Raw genomic sequence first — 16,450 nt, 5'->3', positions numbered from 1 at the left:
GGCGAAAGCAGGAGAGAGAAGACGGAATTTCATGTGGTGGAATTTCACGTTGATGAAAGGATGCCTTGTTTGATGGTGGAATTTTCTTGTGTCAAACAGATCGGTCCTTGTGAAGATGATGCTTCTTCCGAAAGACGTGTGCACATTGCTTCCTAATTTCCCATGATTGAACTTAATTCTGCACCGAGCCTTGTGTCTCCCATTGATCATGAGTGAATATGAATTGGACTATAAGTAGCTGGGTGGCTTTGTGCTGGAACTGTGTGCAGTCCCTGCAGAGGAAGTCAGCCAGACAGCAGTTAAACAGACCCTCGCTTAAGCCAGGCCCAGAGCGCACTCAATGCTTTCCCTTCTTCTCCACCTCAAAGACCAGAAAAGCCTCTAAAAATGCCAACATGTTCATCAGCTCATCAAACCGGGTGCTGTTAAACTACGTAAACCCAATGGAATTATTAAACATGTTAGGATTAGACATTTGTTACGCCCCCGTGGCACTTGGACCCAAGTGTGACTAATTTCGGCTCTATTGAACAAGCATTCTCATCACAACCCATGTGTTTCACGTTAGCTAACAGTCCATACGGTGCTGTGTATACATGTGTGTGCGTCTCAGTGGCCCGGCCTTATGGTGCTTCTGTTAAAAGGGGCCGTAAAGCCACTCTCAAAGACAGCATGACAGTTAAATATATAATGTAAGACCCAGCCAAGCATTCACTCTGACAGAGGTCAAGAAGGAGGAAGTCCTGGAGCTGGAGAGGTCAACACACCGTTCAGCCATTAAGGAAACTCTTAACAATTATATGCCTTGTCTTTCGGAAGGGAATTCCTCCACCAGGGAAGTCCTCCTACAGAAGGAGCCTTTCAGGAGTCAGGTGCTAAGAAGGGGCGTGTGTATCTGCATGATGGTATTGAAGGGGGCAGATGTGTCAGGAGCCTCAGGGTCAGCAAGTCATAAATACTGCAACACCCACCCAGCCGATCAACTGTGCCCCAGCTTTGACTCATGGAGGTGGTGTCATACAAACACGTCTACGAAGAGGTTTTATTTTGTGTTGCTGAAAGGCTTTGTTTTGACAGTAGGTCTGCAGACTGGATCCAAAGAAGAGGCAATCTGATGTTAACAGAACAATGGAACAATTTATGGCAGTCAGAGAGTCTATCCCACATGTGAAGAGGTGCCTGGATGTGTCTCCGTGGCGCTGATAACATTGTGGCTCTGTACCAGTATCTGAATAGACAAAGATAAACACACACAGAACAGCATTGGTAAGCACACACTTTAAAAGAAAATCTAAAATCACTTGAGATAAAGACACGGACTGATAAGTAGCAAACAGACAGACAATAATGGAAAGGTATTTGAGCTATCAGCGTGTGGTGGGCTTTCCCCCTGTATGCAGGTGTCACAACTAGTGCTTCTTAACCTCATTAGGATGTCTGTGTGTAAAAGACTGATAAGTGGGAAGGTGAGATTCATCAAACCGGGACGGATAGCTATCATTGCCAGCCCCATGCTGGGGAGGACACACTTTAGTGGAGGCCCCTCTTCTTGTCACGACCCCGTGGAAACCTCCCAAGAGCTCTATCGCTCCGTCCTCCCCTAGCCTCCCAACTTCCCTTCATTCTTCGTTCCACTATTCGTCTCTTTTTTGGCTCCCTGTGTTCCGCAGACAAGTCTTGAAATAGCATCATCCTCTCCTGCAGAAGGGAAGCCAATAAGTGTGTGTGTGTGTGTGTGTGTGTGTGTGTGTGTGTGTGTGTGTGTGTGTGTGTGTGTGTGTGTGTGTGTGTGTGTGTGTGTGTGTGTGTGTGTGTGTGTGTGTGTGTGTGTGTGTGTGTGGCAGTGTGGCAGTGTGTGGCAGTGTGTGTGTGGCAGTGTGTGTGTGGCAGTGTGTGTGTGGCAGTGTGTGTGGCAGTGAGTGAATAAGATACAGATGTTTGTTTGTCTCCATGCATGAATTCACATATGAATTCCTTACTGCTGATCACAGATAATAACCACCATGGTCCCCCCCCCATGTTTTTGTATTTTGTGAATTGTGTAATTCTTTTATTGTTTTCCTTTTTTTTAATTTAAATATTTAATCTTTAATAAACAATGTAATGCATGCTTCTTTTTTTTATACTTTTTTTTAAAGCTGTCTTTGGCTCTGTTGTTGCTGTAGCAAATGTAAATGTCCCCTCTGTGGGACGAATAAAGGTATTCTGGCTCTGATTCTGATTCTGGTTAGAGAAGAAATAGGGGCCCTGCTTTCAAAATGAGTTTTACTTGAACCATTATGGACTTTTACAAGGTGTGGCACACTGTGCAGAGGGGTTAACAACTTGAGCAGCAAAGGAGAGTGGAGCAGCGTTATTAATTGGCTGAACGTGTGGGGATAAAGACTCTCATTGGTGCCCAAAGCGGGTTTAATGAATCTACCTGACACAGTGCGGAGAGGTAGAAGCAGACCAAAGTGGGAAAAAACAAAAAAATGAGGGTCAGTCACAAGAACAGAGGAAAAAAAAAACAAGCAGGAGATGAACCTGCCTTGTGGATCTTGGCTCGAGGGCACTTCTGCACTGAAGGCTGTAATTACTCCCTGACCGCCGCGTGTTGGTAGCTGTTAGTGAGGTCAGCGCCTGCACAATGAGGTCAAGCAAGTACTATTCATGCCCTGGCTTGTGTATTTCTGCATCTAAAACACTCTGTTTTTTTTTATCTTCGAGTGCTTGCAAACCTGTCTGTGTGTCACCACAGTCTGAAAATCCGATCATAGAAAAACTGGCCACCATGTGCTGTCCTTCCATTTTTTGCTTCCCCTAGTTCCTCCTTTTTTTTCCGCCGACTCAGCGGTTGTCTCCTTGCATACTGCCAGTTCTCCTCTCAGTGAGGGTCAGCCAGAGACTTCCCACACTGTTCTACTGCAGGAGTAAGGCTCCTGGGAACCCGTAGCTCAGAGACGACGGCTGGGGAACGCATCACGATATCATTAGCTCAAAGAAATACCAGGAGGTTGAAGCTCCAGTTTTAAATATCCATCGTAATCTCTGGGTATCAAATCTTTTTAGGGAGGATGGCCGATGGGGGTCTTCTATGTTTCTTTCCATTTGTGTCTTGAAATACCGTCACATCTCTCCCCAGCTCCTTCCCATCTTCATTATCGTGTGTGTTATTTTCCAATGTATCTCTCAAGAGGCTTCAGGTGAAACGTAGCTTATTAACACTTCTCGTCATCCCCCTGAGACTTCTCGGGCTGAATTTGGAGAGTTGGAGTAGTCTTAGGGTAGGGGAAATGTTTATGTGCGTGATAATTTCCCTAGTTTACAGATTACAATGGTTCAAACCCAAACCCTGAACACTTGGCATGCAGTTGAATGAAATATCCCTCAAGCCTCTCCTTCTGTCTGTCTAGCCATCTGTGGTCATGGGGTTTCCCAAGCTGGCAGTGCAGGGGTTTCTGTTTCCCTTGGAATGGGACAGGAAGTACAATAACTAACAGTGGGATTTGTCAGAAAGGAGAGATTTTTGTCGAGTGAAAGCCTGTCAGACATGGAACAAATGCAGGAGGGGGTATTTGAGTACACACAAACACACACACACACACACACACACACACACACACACACACACACACACACACACACACACACACACACACACACACACACCGCAGTCATCATCACACACAGACCCTTCAGTGGGAATATGAGAATGAATTTTGTCTGCTGTTTGCACAGGAGCTATGTGTGAGCATGTGTAAGAATAGTCCTCTACACACAAACATTCCTCCAACACACACACCCACATCACTCCTTTAAAGGGGCTCTGGTCTCTCTGGGAAGGGTAGAGGGGTTTGTGTGTTTTGGTTTGTGTGTGGTCAGGAAGTGGCTTGCACCTCTCGTCATGATTTACTAACAATACCCATGGTGGTTAGCCCCCGACACTCAGCACATATTACAAGTCTGAGTGGGTCGACCGTTCAACAATCTGGAAACTTCTCCCCCGTTCCCGGATTTTGTTCACTTTGTAACACATTCTCTCAGGAGAAGTGTGTGTCTTTCCTGATGATTCATCGATTGTTTCCTGCCTAACATGGGTTTATTAATTTCTGTAAAGGGCGTACTTGATAAATTACAATGTGGCCAGTCTAGAATGTACATGTATGTGTGCCAGGGAGTGAGTTTCTGTGTGTTTTGAAGGGATTTAAGTCTGTCAGCTATTATTTAGTCATTGTGGCTTGGGAAGGGTTGTGGGAAAGTCAGTTGAAGTGAATTGACCGGGTCTTCTGCGATACTCAGGAAGAAATGCAGTAACTCACACACATGCACACTCATGAATTGCAGAGCTTATTAAGCAGTTAAAGGGCAAATGGATTGCCTCCTTTGAATATTTGATAGCTAAAATGAACAACGGTAAAGGGAAATTTAGACAGGTATGTGATCACTTCCTTTTATATTTAAAAAGTGTACAACATTAAAAGTGTGTCCGAGAAAACTATAGATTTGCTTACGATTTTGAAAGGTGATGTCTTAAGTATTATTGTAAAGATGGATTATTGGCGAAAAGTATTTCCTTAGGTATGAAAATAAATTAATAATAACTTAAAGAACAAAAAAAAAAGGCTAATGGCGTTTGCCTTGACATTGCTCATACTTCTCTGGTTTTATCGCTCCTTGTCTTTCTTTTTCCGTCTGCTGCTTAGAGTAGAGGGCTTAAGTGGGTGGTCCACAGAGACCCCTGGATCAGTAGCCTCCTATGACCTGCATAACACACACACACACACACACACCCACACACACACACACACACACACACACACACACACACACACACACACACACACACACATAAAACAGAAAGCTGAGATTAAACCTGTCTGAAGTTGTTGGGATGACCTGATCAATGATTTCAATGAAACACACTGAGTCAAGCGGGCCTGTAGCACCTGCATTGGCAACAGCTGGGAACACACACGGGCAACAAACACCACCCCTTTCACATTATGTACACACACACACGCTCACCACCCACAACTTTATTTGTGCTGCTGCCACGCTCGGGCAGAGGAATGTATGACAGGTGCCCCCTGCAGAGAGAAGGAAGCAGCCAACACTCATCACACTGGGGAGGTGAGCTGTTTGCTTAGGAGTCAAACACTGTCCGCTTTGTTTTAAACCAATACAGTAGTGAGTGGTGATGAATCAGGATGATGGGAATATTTTTAGTAATTACCCGGTTCTTGGTTTTGTTTCACATAAGACAAAATCCAGAACTGAAATTTAGAATGTATTTTCACAATATGTCACCATTCATTGAGGAAGAAGATACACACTCTGCTTTATTCAGTTCTTATATCCAGAGATGGCCAAAAAAAAAAAACCTGGCATGATTACTTCATTGTGTGAAGATAAAAAAATAAAAAATAATACAAAAATATATATATTTAGTAAAAAAATTTGGTAAAGTTAAGTTATTTTTTACAATCATTAGGGGAGTTCCTCACCCCAAGGTCCCGGACCATTGTTGAAGCTTTGTTTAACTTTTGATGCGTCCCATAGCGCTGACCCCCACAGGGGCGCTTGTTACTGGAGGAGGGTGGCATGATGGTGAGTGTGTGTCTTTGTGCGAGTAAGTGTTGCTTTGTGGGTGTGAAGATGTGTGGGTCAAAAGGTGACATAACTGCACAAGAGGATCCTTCTCTTAAGGACGCTCCCTTTGGGTGTGGACACTCCCACTGTGTTTAGTGTATGTGTGAGGGGTGTGTTTGTGTGTGAGAGTGTCAGGACTGGGCTGTAAACCCCTTTGGGTGTCAGATGGGTCGTCCAGCCAGTTGAATGAGGTGGCTTGTCTGGTTAGAGGTAGTTAACTTTAAGAGCCTTAAAGAGGTGGACACCCCGACACGCCCTACAGGTCCCTCACACACCCAGGTCCCCACACACACACACACACACACACACACACACACACACACACACACACACACACACACACACACACACACACACACACACACACACACACACACACACACACACAGAATATGTAAAGTTGCTATCTATGCCCTGTTGTCATCTACAAGACTGACACATGTCTACGTGATATATGCGTTTTATGACACCCCACCAATATTTCAGTCTGCAAACGTGTCTGCACATATATCAGATTGTCATCGTGTGTGTCGGAGGTTGGGTGGTCCGTTGATTTACTGCCAGTGTGTCGCTCTTGATTTCCAGACTAATTGTGTGAGCTGCCCACTCTAACCACCTGATGTTACGACCGATATCCTCCCAATATCGAACTTCCACCCCTCTTCTGTCCTTCACAGCGAGGACAGTTGTTGTCAACAATGGCGTGGACAGCAGTGGAGTCTGGCGGCTGTAGACCGAGCAGCCCTTCTCATTACCGCACACAAAAGAGCGGCGTGCCTTTTCAACCAACCAAGCACTCAGCTGTGGTACCCATGAAATACTGCATACTCATCCTCTCTATTTAACTTATCCATGGCAGCTTATTATGGGATGGAGTAAGTCTGTGAATGGTTGTTCCTTCTTAATGCTGTCTCTGTTGGAGCATGATAGACCTTTAATGCTCTACAATAGTTCTGTCTATATAGATGTTAATGTAGCCTCTCTTGTTTATTGAGCTTACTGTGCAGGTTGTAATCACTTAATATGAGATTTATGAAGCCATTCATTGAAAGTCACTTAAAGGTTTATTCAAAATATGATGCAATGTTATACAACTACTAAATTATATATAAAGTAGTCAGTGCCACAGTTGACATCCAAATAATCCAATGACAGGAGCAAATGTGTTAACTTAAAATACATTTACCCGTGCGTACGTAGGGATTGTGAATGTGTTCGATTTTAGGGTAATGCTGATAATCTTTGGGAAATATTCTCATTGTAGCAGTTTGAAGTTAAGTCCAAACGGAGTAATAAACAAACATAATGTACAACACACTTCTTTGTAAAGGAACAATAATCGGTGGTTTGCCTTTCCTTTCCTGTGCCTCTTTTTCCACTGCTCTTAAACTCAGTCCAAAGGTACAGTTTGAAAGAGAGAGAGAGGGAATGGGGTGATTAGAAAGTGTGAGTGAACCTCCAGTCCTTAATTGCCATTTCTGCATCATGATTTTGCCCTCTGCCCAGCCCAACACGGAATGTTAATCAGCGATAATGTTAATGAAGTGATAATTAAAAATGCCACACAAGGTTATTTTGGTCCTTAGATTAGCTCTAAATGTAAAGGTTTATAGTGGCAAAAGTTGATTAATGACGAAACTAATTAGGAAGTATGAAACAAATGCAAGCGGTGATCAACCTGCAAGTCGAGACAGAGAGAAAAAGGAAAAAGCTGATGAGTCACACGGGAAGTAGAGCCATACAGTACACAAAAAACTGCATTTTAGGTGAAAAGAGGTAGCAAATTAAAATTAAGCTCTAGTGAATTGATCCTAACAGATAAACAGTTATGTAATCTTAACAGTTCTCCAAAAAGTTTTCTGCTAACAAATCCCTGCCTACTGGTTAGGGTTCAGACACGTTAAGTGCTTTTCTCATTTCTTCTCGTTAATTACAAGTTAAAGGCTAAAACTACTGAAATTCATAATGGAAAGACTTAAAGTCTGGCTAACACCAAATGGCCAGAGTTCATGTTTATTTGGTGGTAAGTGGTTTCAAACATCCATCACTGCACAGGTGCTTTCAGGCCTCTGGGAGAGATCCAAGCAGCCAACTGGCCAGTTAACTTCACTGGAGTTTCCTCGCCTGAAAATAATATGAACCTCCATCTCAGTCCTGGGTCCTGTGATTTACCTTCTTAATATGTGTGTGCCTGGGTGTGTTATAGAGGACGCCGTAATCCAGAGTTCAGGTTCAGGCCTTCGCTCAATGAACGCGTTGTCTGCCGTCCAAACTGACTGGCTCTCTGTTCTCGCTCTCAGAGAAAATGAGCTGATCACACAGACAGAATGGGAGCAATTAGTGCAAACACTCTAACACACACACACACACACACACACATACACACTTTGTGCCTCTTTGCCCAGCCTGCTGCCCATAGTGTGATTTGTCCGGGAACTGAATAGAGGGCAGCTTGTTCTTAAAGGGAGGTTAACTGTTTCCTTTCAAAAGGAGCAAATAAAACAGCTAGCACTAGATCAGTTCTAGCCAATCAGGTCCCGTCTTTACTACAGAGATAGTGAGCTGTTGACTTTTAAAAATGCCGCTAATGAGAATAATTCTCTAAACCAAAGTGCATGTATTGCCACCATAACATTCTTACACACTCAACCTTTTGGAGTTTTCAATGGTGACATCATCCCAAAGCAGAAGTGTATTTGATTATGAAAGGGTGTGTTTGAGGTTAAATGTTTATATGCATGTGGGTGTATGTAATAACTTTCGTCCTATTTCATAAGGAAAACAAAACCAGCCTCCGTATACAGTATAGTGTATTTCCAGCTCAATTACTGTACAATAAGCCAGTGAAACCTATAAAAGCTAGTCATCCAGTACTGGAGCCGTACTGTCCGTGAGCTGCACATTATTGGAAGTGGCGTCACATATGGAGACAGGGGAATGCTGAATGAGACTAGATAGCCACAGGCACCGCAGTTGGCCTGGAATGTAAAGTATAAAACATGATTAGAGAGCGAAAGAGGGAGAGTAAAGCACAAGAGAAGATGAGGGGGAGAACGCTGAAGTCATGTTTAGGATTAGGGTTAGGGTGGTGTAGAGGAGCTTATGGCGATATTTTTCAGGGCTATAGGAAACCAAAGCCGTCTTGTACCCTACCACTCCAAATCGTGTGTGTGTGTGTGTGTGTGTGTGTGTGTGTGTTACCTCTCAGTGGCTTAGGGAAAACCCATTTCACACAGCTGATAAGGTTACTTCCTCTTTTAGACCCAGCTGAGCACAACCTCTGACCCGTGACCCCTCGCAGCCGGGGGTCACCAGAGGTGTCATGTGACATTGACCAGACCCGGCTTTGCTTGACCATTATGTGTGATATTTCGTCAGGCTAACCAGTGTGTGTATGTTGTTGTTTGGTCAGTAAAAGTAATGCCTTTTTTAAATCAGAAACAGAATCTCGAATCACTCGCTTGAATATTCCAGCGAGGGGTCAAGTGTACTGTAAGCAGCTTCAGCTTATGAATGCTTCTCTTTCTATCCCTAAATCCACATGGGTAGATTGTATTTTGAAAGACACGCTTATACACTAACTCGTCGAATGAAATGATTATTTTTAGCCGAAATACTAATAGACCACTTTCACTTTCTAAAAAGCCTCTCTGTCCCACTTGAATTTTGTTTAGATAACAAATGTGATTAGGGTCTGCCAGAGAAAGCAAACACTGAGATATATTTAACCCTATATGCTGAAACTCAGTTAGCACAACTGAATGAAATGAATTCCTCTGGTTCTGCAGAGAGGCATACAATAAAGTTCATTCATCAATCTCAGTGGTTTCCTCCCAGAAATTATGCTCAATGAATACAACATAAAACCTTTATGTGGTACACACTCTCCGAGAAACGGCAAAAACAATGTGGGGTGTGGGGGTGAGGTTTGATGTGTGGAAAACAGGTGTGTTGGTGCCTTCAAGTGTGGAAAACAAGAGGCCAGGCCTGCGAGTGAAGGATCGCATCTGGCCTTAGATTCCATTGACATGAAATGAAGCTTGTCTTTTGTTGTGTGAAATACTTTGTAAAAGACAGAGGAGATCAAGAGACGGTGGGGGGATACACACCCAGCAACAGTCCTTCAAACACTGCACTATTGTGTGACTGTCCACCCTCCAGCCTCCACACAGGGAGCAGCGTGTAGCTTCCTGGCCCAGAATCAGAGCTCCTTTCTGGGCAGGGGAAGTGTCTTTGAAGCCCCCTTCTCTGATCCATCCACCCTGTAATGAATGAGGACGCTGTTAAAAGAGACAAGGCAGGTGCTCACTGGTGTGTTGCTGTGTGTGTGTGTGTGTGTGTGTGTGGACTGTATGTGTGTGTGTTTGAGTGTGTTAAGCTGATCATGTCCTTCTGTCTTTTACACTCTACCGCAGACAAAACAAATGAGCACACACCGATTAATTATGGTCCAAGAATGCAGTTTGATCAAAGCTGCGCGCATGTAAACAGAAATGAAAAACATCTGTGAGTGAATGGCAGCACAGAAAGAGCATTACAAGGTCTGGATTGCTCATCAGAAAACTGTTATTTGTTACATGCTCGTAGCTTTATGACCTTACTTATTGCAAAATATTTGAATGCATTTCTGTTACTCACTTAATCAGTTTTCTCTTCAGTCTTGTCAAGTCCCAAAGTATTTTTCTACTTTTAATGTCAGCAAAGACCTCAACTTTGATATTTTGCAGTAATTAATTAATTTAAAATCTTAACAAGTTATGCTCATGAAAGCTATGCAGGGTGAACCGTGTCCTTAGCTGCTTCAGAAGTTAACATTCCAAAGTTACACTGTGAGGTTTTGCCACGGTCTGAGAATTTGGAGCTGTTTTTTCTGGCTCGTTTTTGAGGGTGAAACCCAAATATCTTTCAAATATTTGCTGAAAAAGTATGCATGATAAGCAGTTATGCCCTCCAAAGTCCTCAAAGTTTGTTTTCTACCCTAATTCTGCTACCAAGCCTGTGTGAAAAAAACAAAAAACAAGTCAAGCAGAATAAATTCTGACATTGGAAGATAACGTGAGATATCCAAAGAACAACAGAGTCAGAGTCGAGTCCTGTGTGAAAGACAATGTGTTAAGTTCCATTAGCTTATCCCAGTGTTTCCTGGCACATTTTATCACCATGTCACAGTTCAAAGTTGAAGAATTTCCAGAAAATGCGATTTTAATGAAAATTGCACGGCAATATTTTCAACGTTTTACGTCTCGTAAAAGCTTCTAATTGAGAGTGACAGCCCGTCTGGGCAAAGTTTCAAAAACGTTCAGCATAACAAAAAAGCAGTTGTTGGACCTTGTTATGGCAGTGTGTCAAACATGATTGTGAGTGATTGCTCGGCTAATCTAGGAGGAGCTGTTATGGTTTTGAGAGATAGTTTGGATGGGCCGGGGACCACCGCAGGCTGGTGGTTCGTTTCAGCCGTGATTTGTAGCTGGGATTCCCACATGACATTCGTAGGGTCAACCTCAGAAATAAAACCATAATGGCCGTGAAAGAATGAATCCCTTGTGCCACTTGTCTTCCCCTTCCCCGGTCTCTGTTACATCGCTCCTCCTCTCAGCTTCTTCTCTTGTCCCCTCCTCTTTGTTTTATCTCTAACCTCTTCCTTTGCCAGATTAAAATGATGCCTACAGTGCGTTAGCTGCTTGTGATATTAGTGGTGGAGGGGACGGGCCCTGGTTGACTGGCGGACCTACATCAGGCTCAGATGACGCAGGCTGGGGTTCAGCGGTGAAGCAAGCAACGGGTGGGACTGTGGGAACTACCGAGTGTGTGGTGGTGGGTGAATATTTGCCACAGCTTTGAAGGAATAGGGCACAATCAAAAGAAAATATATTAACTTTTCTTAAAATTCCCCTTTGTCTTTTTTCCGACATGTCAGTTTTAGGCATGTTAAATAAACGCTTAAGATGATTCTGTAAAAGAACATCAAATCGGGGGCTGAGGACATGTTTGGTTATGTTGTTAATTTAAAGTGTGTTTTTTCGACAGCTGGACATTTGAATAATTAATAACAACTTTAAATTGTGTCTTTTATTAATTCAAGTAGCAAACTGAGGGTGTTGTGCTTTAATGGTTGCTGATCACATGCTGTTTACCGGGTCATTATACTGGTTTAATTATTCCTCCAGGTATAATTCAGTTTCTATTTTGAACCATTTAGAAGAGTAGAGTTTGAAGACTGGAATAACATCAGTGTGACATTATTGGTGAAACACACTCCAGGAAGTCACTAAAACTAAATTAATTTGAACACTATTGCTCAGTCCCATAGACACACACCTTCATTTTGCCCACATCCATAAACCCTCACCCACACTAATGGCACAGAGTCTCTTAAAATTGCTCTTGCACCTCGGGGGCAATGAATCTCTCTGACATGAGTTGGAATCAAGCCATTTCTGAATAAGGTATTCATATTACATTCATATACAGTAACACCTACTCTGTTATGGAGGCCGCTATCATTATGGTGGTCATGAAATAAGGTGGTTCAGCACAGGGAGGTAGTTCAGGGACTACCGCAGAACATTGGAAAGCTAATCCAATATATTAGGGGTATCGGAAAAACGTCCCCCTATTTTTCTGAGGCCTTATGGGGAGATAAGAGATCCACACAAGGTCTTATGGAAATGCTAGCGCTCCACTTGCTTCACCCCACATTCATCTGTGGTTATATCCAATTTAATGAATGATTAACAATCTGAAAAAGCATACCCCTCATTATAATTACCAAAACACCTGAAGTGACACATCAAAGAGCTGCACGCATACTTTATATGCACAGACATGAGTGTATGGGGATGTTTGTGCCTGTGTGGGGGGAAAACGAGGACGTGTTGAAGCTGGTGTACGGTTCGGCTGTCTGACGCACATGCTCTTTGCAGCAGCGGTACTCTGCTAGAGGCAGCCGTTTCCATTGTATTGGAAGCGGGAGTCAGCACATATTATACAAGTCAGATGGTGCAGAGAAAGTACTGGAAAGGGGGGGTGGGGGGCTGGAGTTAAACTTTTTGTATGAGACCAAATTCCCTTTGGCAGCATAACTCTACTGGAGTCAACATATATTTAGTTGTATGAATGTGTTTCTCATTTATGAAGTACTACTGTTGACTAAAGTGACTTTCTCCTTTTGGTTTTGGGCTTTGTTTCTAGGAAGTCAACATATTATGTGCCTCCAACTCTCAGCAGTAATAACTCCCTTTTATTATTTATAGAGCTTTTGACATACAGCCTGGATGATGTATACATCCAGCACATGCGATATAATCCTGTCTCATAAACTACCTTGTATTGTAAAATACGATGTGCTTTGTGTCCATACACAGTCAACACCATGTTCCATTTTACTCAGTGATGGATCCTGCTGTGTGTCTTAAAATCAAGTGTATTTGCACAGTGATCTAATATTACACAGAGCCCTCACTCTAGGGCATAAACCCTGCAGAATAGATTTAAATGTGTTTACTCTGAGATGAAACACATATCCACACTCACTCATAATAACTGAAACCGCTCAATGCAACATCCAGCACACATTTTGCAACAAGGCAGGTTATTTAGTGTCCAAATTTCTAAACCACAAGCCATACATCCACTGTCTGCTTTTGGGAAAATTAGTTATAATTGTCACTCTGAGCTTTGTGTATACTTGTTAATTAAATTCTGGGCACACCTTTGATGCATACCTGGGAGACTCCCTGCAGCAGGTATTGCTTGAAACTTGCTTAATCTTTGGCACAGACTTGTTTACTGAAAGCACATTCAGCCATATCGCACACAGTTTACAGTGCAGAAACGTATTGTCTGCTTCTGATGTGATTCTCTTTGAGTGCTGAAAAGAAGAGACTTTGGACTTACAGTATATGATACGATTTTGTCTTTACACATCATCTGTTACTCTTTTCAACATCCCTCTCAGATTCCGTTACACCGCTTGTCGGAAGCACATGGGAATGTCATTTTAGGGATGGCAGTCTTTCTTTTCCCGTGTGGGACCAGAAGGGAAGGTTTGAGATGAGGAGGCTTTTCCTCAGGCTTTATAAAACCTGCCACAATAACCTTTTCTCTTAACCATCAATGTTTTTCTATCATCAGCCATCACCCACTCATTTCCCCTGGCTTGGCAAAGACCTCTTTTCTCTTACTGAAGCCAAAATAAAGGTTAACGTTTGGGCAGCTACCCGCTGCACAGCAACTAACAACCACACATTGCTCCAGACAGAGCTAATGAGGGTGTGGGAGCTAGCAGCCAGCTGAGAGATACCAAGATGCGGAAAACAGCAGACTATGATATCTATTTCTATCCATTTTATTTGGAAAATCAATTAAAAGAGGGTTACAGCACTGAAATTGCAGGAGGACATCTTTGGGTTATATAATAAGATGTTATCTCTTTACCAGCAATTAGTTCGGCAACCAGCCGTCATGAGGAATAAAGAGCCACGTATTGTAATCTGTCTGTTGTCTGATTTTATGAAGGGAGTTACCTGATACAGATGTCCAAATCGTCTCTCTAAAATATTGTATCCAGTTTGTCTGGATGATCTCCAAATGGTTGGCACATTTGTGTCTTTAATATAAATCTGAACTCAAAACTTTACATTCGACAAGTACTACTGTAAGGGGATCCTTTCCACTCATGATTTCTTTAAATCTTATTAAAAGTATCTTTAAGTGTTGACTGTGCATCAAACACTGCATTTTGTCACCCAGTGCCAAGAATGAAAATCCCATCCTGACAACCTTGTACTGTACGTATGAGCGAGTGAAACGGAACAAATAGCATATCCTTCTTCTTAACCACATTTGTTTGTTTCTTCATCCGCGTGTATGTGTCGCTGTGTGTGTTTGTGTTAGGGTAATAAAGGTCAGAGTAGGTCTTTTAGGGTCCTGGATTTCTGGTGGTCTTTGACCCTTTTAGAACTCTTGATTGATGACATCCAAAATATGAACCCAAACCTTTGTTTACATTAACTTTAACCATAATATTTCTTCTGGAACTTTCTTTCCATTTCATAGTTTCTCCAGATATCTGCAGATATGACAAGTATGAATCAAGCATGTAGAGTGTGTGTTGTAATCCTAATGTTTATGGAATTTCAACTTGATTTTACTCTGTTGTGATCTTCTTTTCTGTTGGCCTGCATATGATGCTTGGTGCATTTGTTTTGTTTGTATTAGCCTGATGTCACTGCACTCTGTTTATTTTCCTAAATGTGTCGAGAGCAAGGCTCGCGTTCCCTTGTGTGTTTATTTGCCCTCAGCGGTGTGGGGTTACATGTTACCAGGATTACAAATACACTCTGTAAACACCAGCAGTTGTTTTGGGACTTCTGCTGAAGCAGTGTGGATGGATGTTAGCGAAAGTTATGCAGGCTCATTTGCTCAATGATGCATCATATTAATCACAGACATCTCTGTTTTTGTCTCTGTAGGTGTTTTGTCTCTTCCGGCCCATTTCAGTCCCTACACGGAGAACCATCAGACGTCGGCGGACAGCAGGGAGGATGCCTATGCCCAGCTGGAGCTGAGGACGCTGGAGCAGTCCCTGCTGGCTACCTGTGTGGGCAGCATTTCTGAACTCAGTGAGTACACATAGCTCAGAAATGTGTGTGTGTGGTCCTGGTCCTACTTATTATCAGCAGATTATTTCCATGTCAAGTGTTTAATCTGTTAAATACCTCTGAAGAAATCATAAAAAGTGAAGTCTTTCAACTTGTTATTATTACAGACAACTAAACATTCCCAGAAATGATAAGCTCATTTTTTTAAAGACATGATCATAGTCTAAACACATTTTTTGACATTATGAACTGCCTCTGGAAGACAGAAAACAATTGTTACCCAAAAAGCCTGTTTCTCTGCCAAGCCAAGACAAAAGAATGACTTTTTTTTTTTTTCTGTCTGGTGATAAGCCCTCAGTGTGTGCCTTATTGTGAAAGTTATCTTACTCGTAGTCTTAGAAAATAAGCAATGGAACACTTTTGCTTTACACACAAGCTCTGGAGAGGAAAGTGATTGTGCCTGATTGTATTTTGTCTGTTTTTCTAAGCATTGTGTGTCAACACAAACTGTCTGGTGCTATTTATTTTTCTTAGTCAAGCTAGTCAACTGGGAAAACCAATGTACTGTTGAGTTTCACGGTGTTATCAGTGAAAAAGAAGGCTAGCTCCCATTATCACATTTTTTGGACAGTTTTATAGTTACAAAGAAAGATGATTCTTTAAAGCCATTAATTCAACTTTGTTTAAGTGATATATTTAGTTTGGTACACGGTATTGGGTATTTCACAGAGGCGTAAAATGCCTTTCTGTTTTAAAGTTACATTTTCATGTTGATTGATAAACTGTGTGAGGTTGTGATGCGTGTTATATTATATTATCTTTTTACAATTCAGAGACTTTACATAAGCATCTAGTCAGGGGAAGTCTTCATTCTGAGAGCTGAAGGACCTCATTGGTACTTTTTCCTAGTTTTAATGATGATGACCATGTTTCATACACATGGTTGGTAAACAGAGTGGCATGCAGACACACACAGTCATACTGTACTGTACTGTACATCTGGTTTGTTTAGGCTCTGCTGGAGTTGGCAGATGATGGAGAGCTGGAACTGGGTCATTAAAAAGTGAAAAAAAGATCAAATTAAAGGTTTAGAAAGTTGGGGGATTAAGTGTAAGGATGGAGTTCATATTTGCCAAAGCAGGATTTGGGGGTGGGGGGTAAGGGGAAATGATGGAAAGGTAGAGAGGTGAAGAGTGAGGTTTTCAGTGCAGTGAGAG

At 42.4% G+C, this 16,450-nt stretch overlaps 1 protein-coding gene across 1 annotated transcript in view; it reads left to right on the top strand.

The window, feature by feature from the left end:
- Positions 1-16,450, top strand: part of abtb2b (ankyrin repeat and BTB (POZ) domain containing 2b) — a 40,509-nt gene that overhangs the window by 9,947 nt on the left and 14,112 nt on the right. The window contains exon 2 of the mRNA XM_063874291.1: positions 15,105-15,254. Coding sequence (XP_063730361.1) covers positions 15,105-15,254 — 150 coding nt within the window. The remainder of the gene's footprint in view (positions 1-15,104; positions 15,255-16,450) is intronic.

The sequence above is a fragment of the Eleginops maclovinus genome, chromosome 2, assembly GCF_036324505.1.
Source record: "Eleginops maclovinus isolate JMC-PN-2008 ecotype Puerto Natales chromosome 2, JC_Emac_rtc_rv5, whole genome shotgun sequence".
NCBI lineage: Eukaryota > Metazoa > Chordata > Actinopteri > Perciformes > Eleginopidae > Eleginops > Eleginops maclovinus.
Note: the sequence above shows the minus strand (reverse complement) of the source record. Positions and strands in the feature narration are given on the sequence as shown.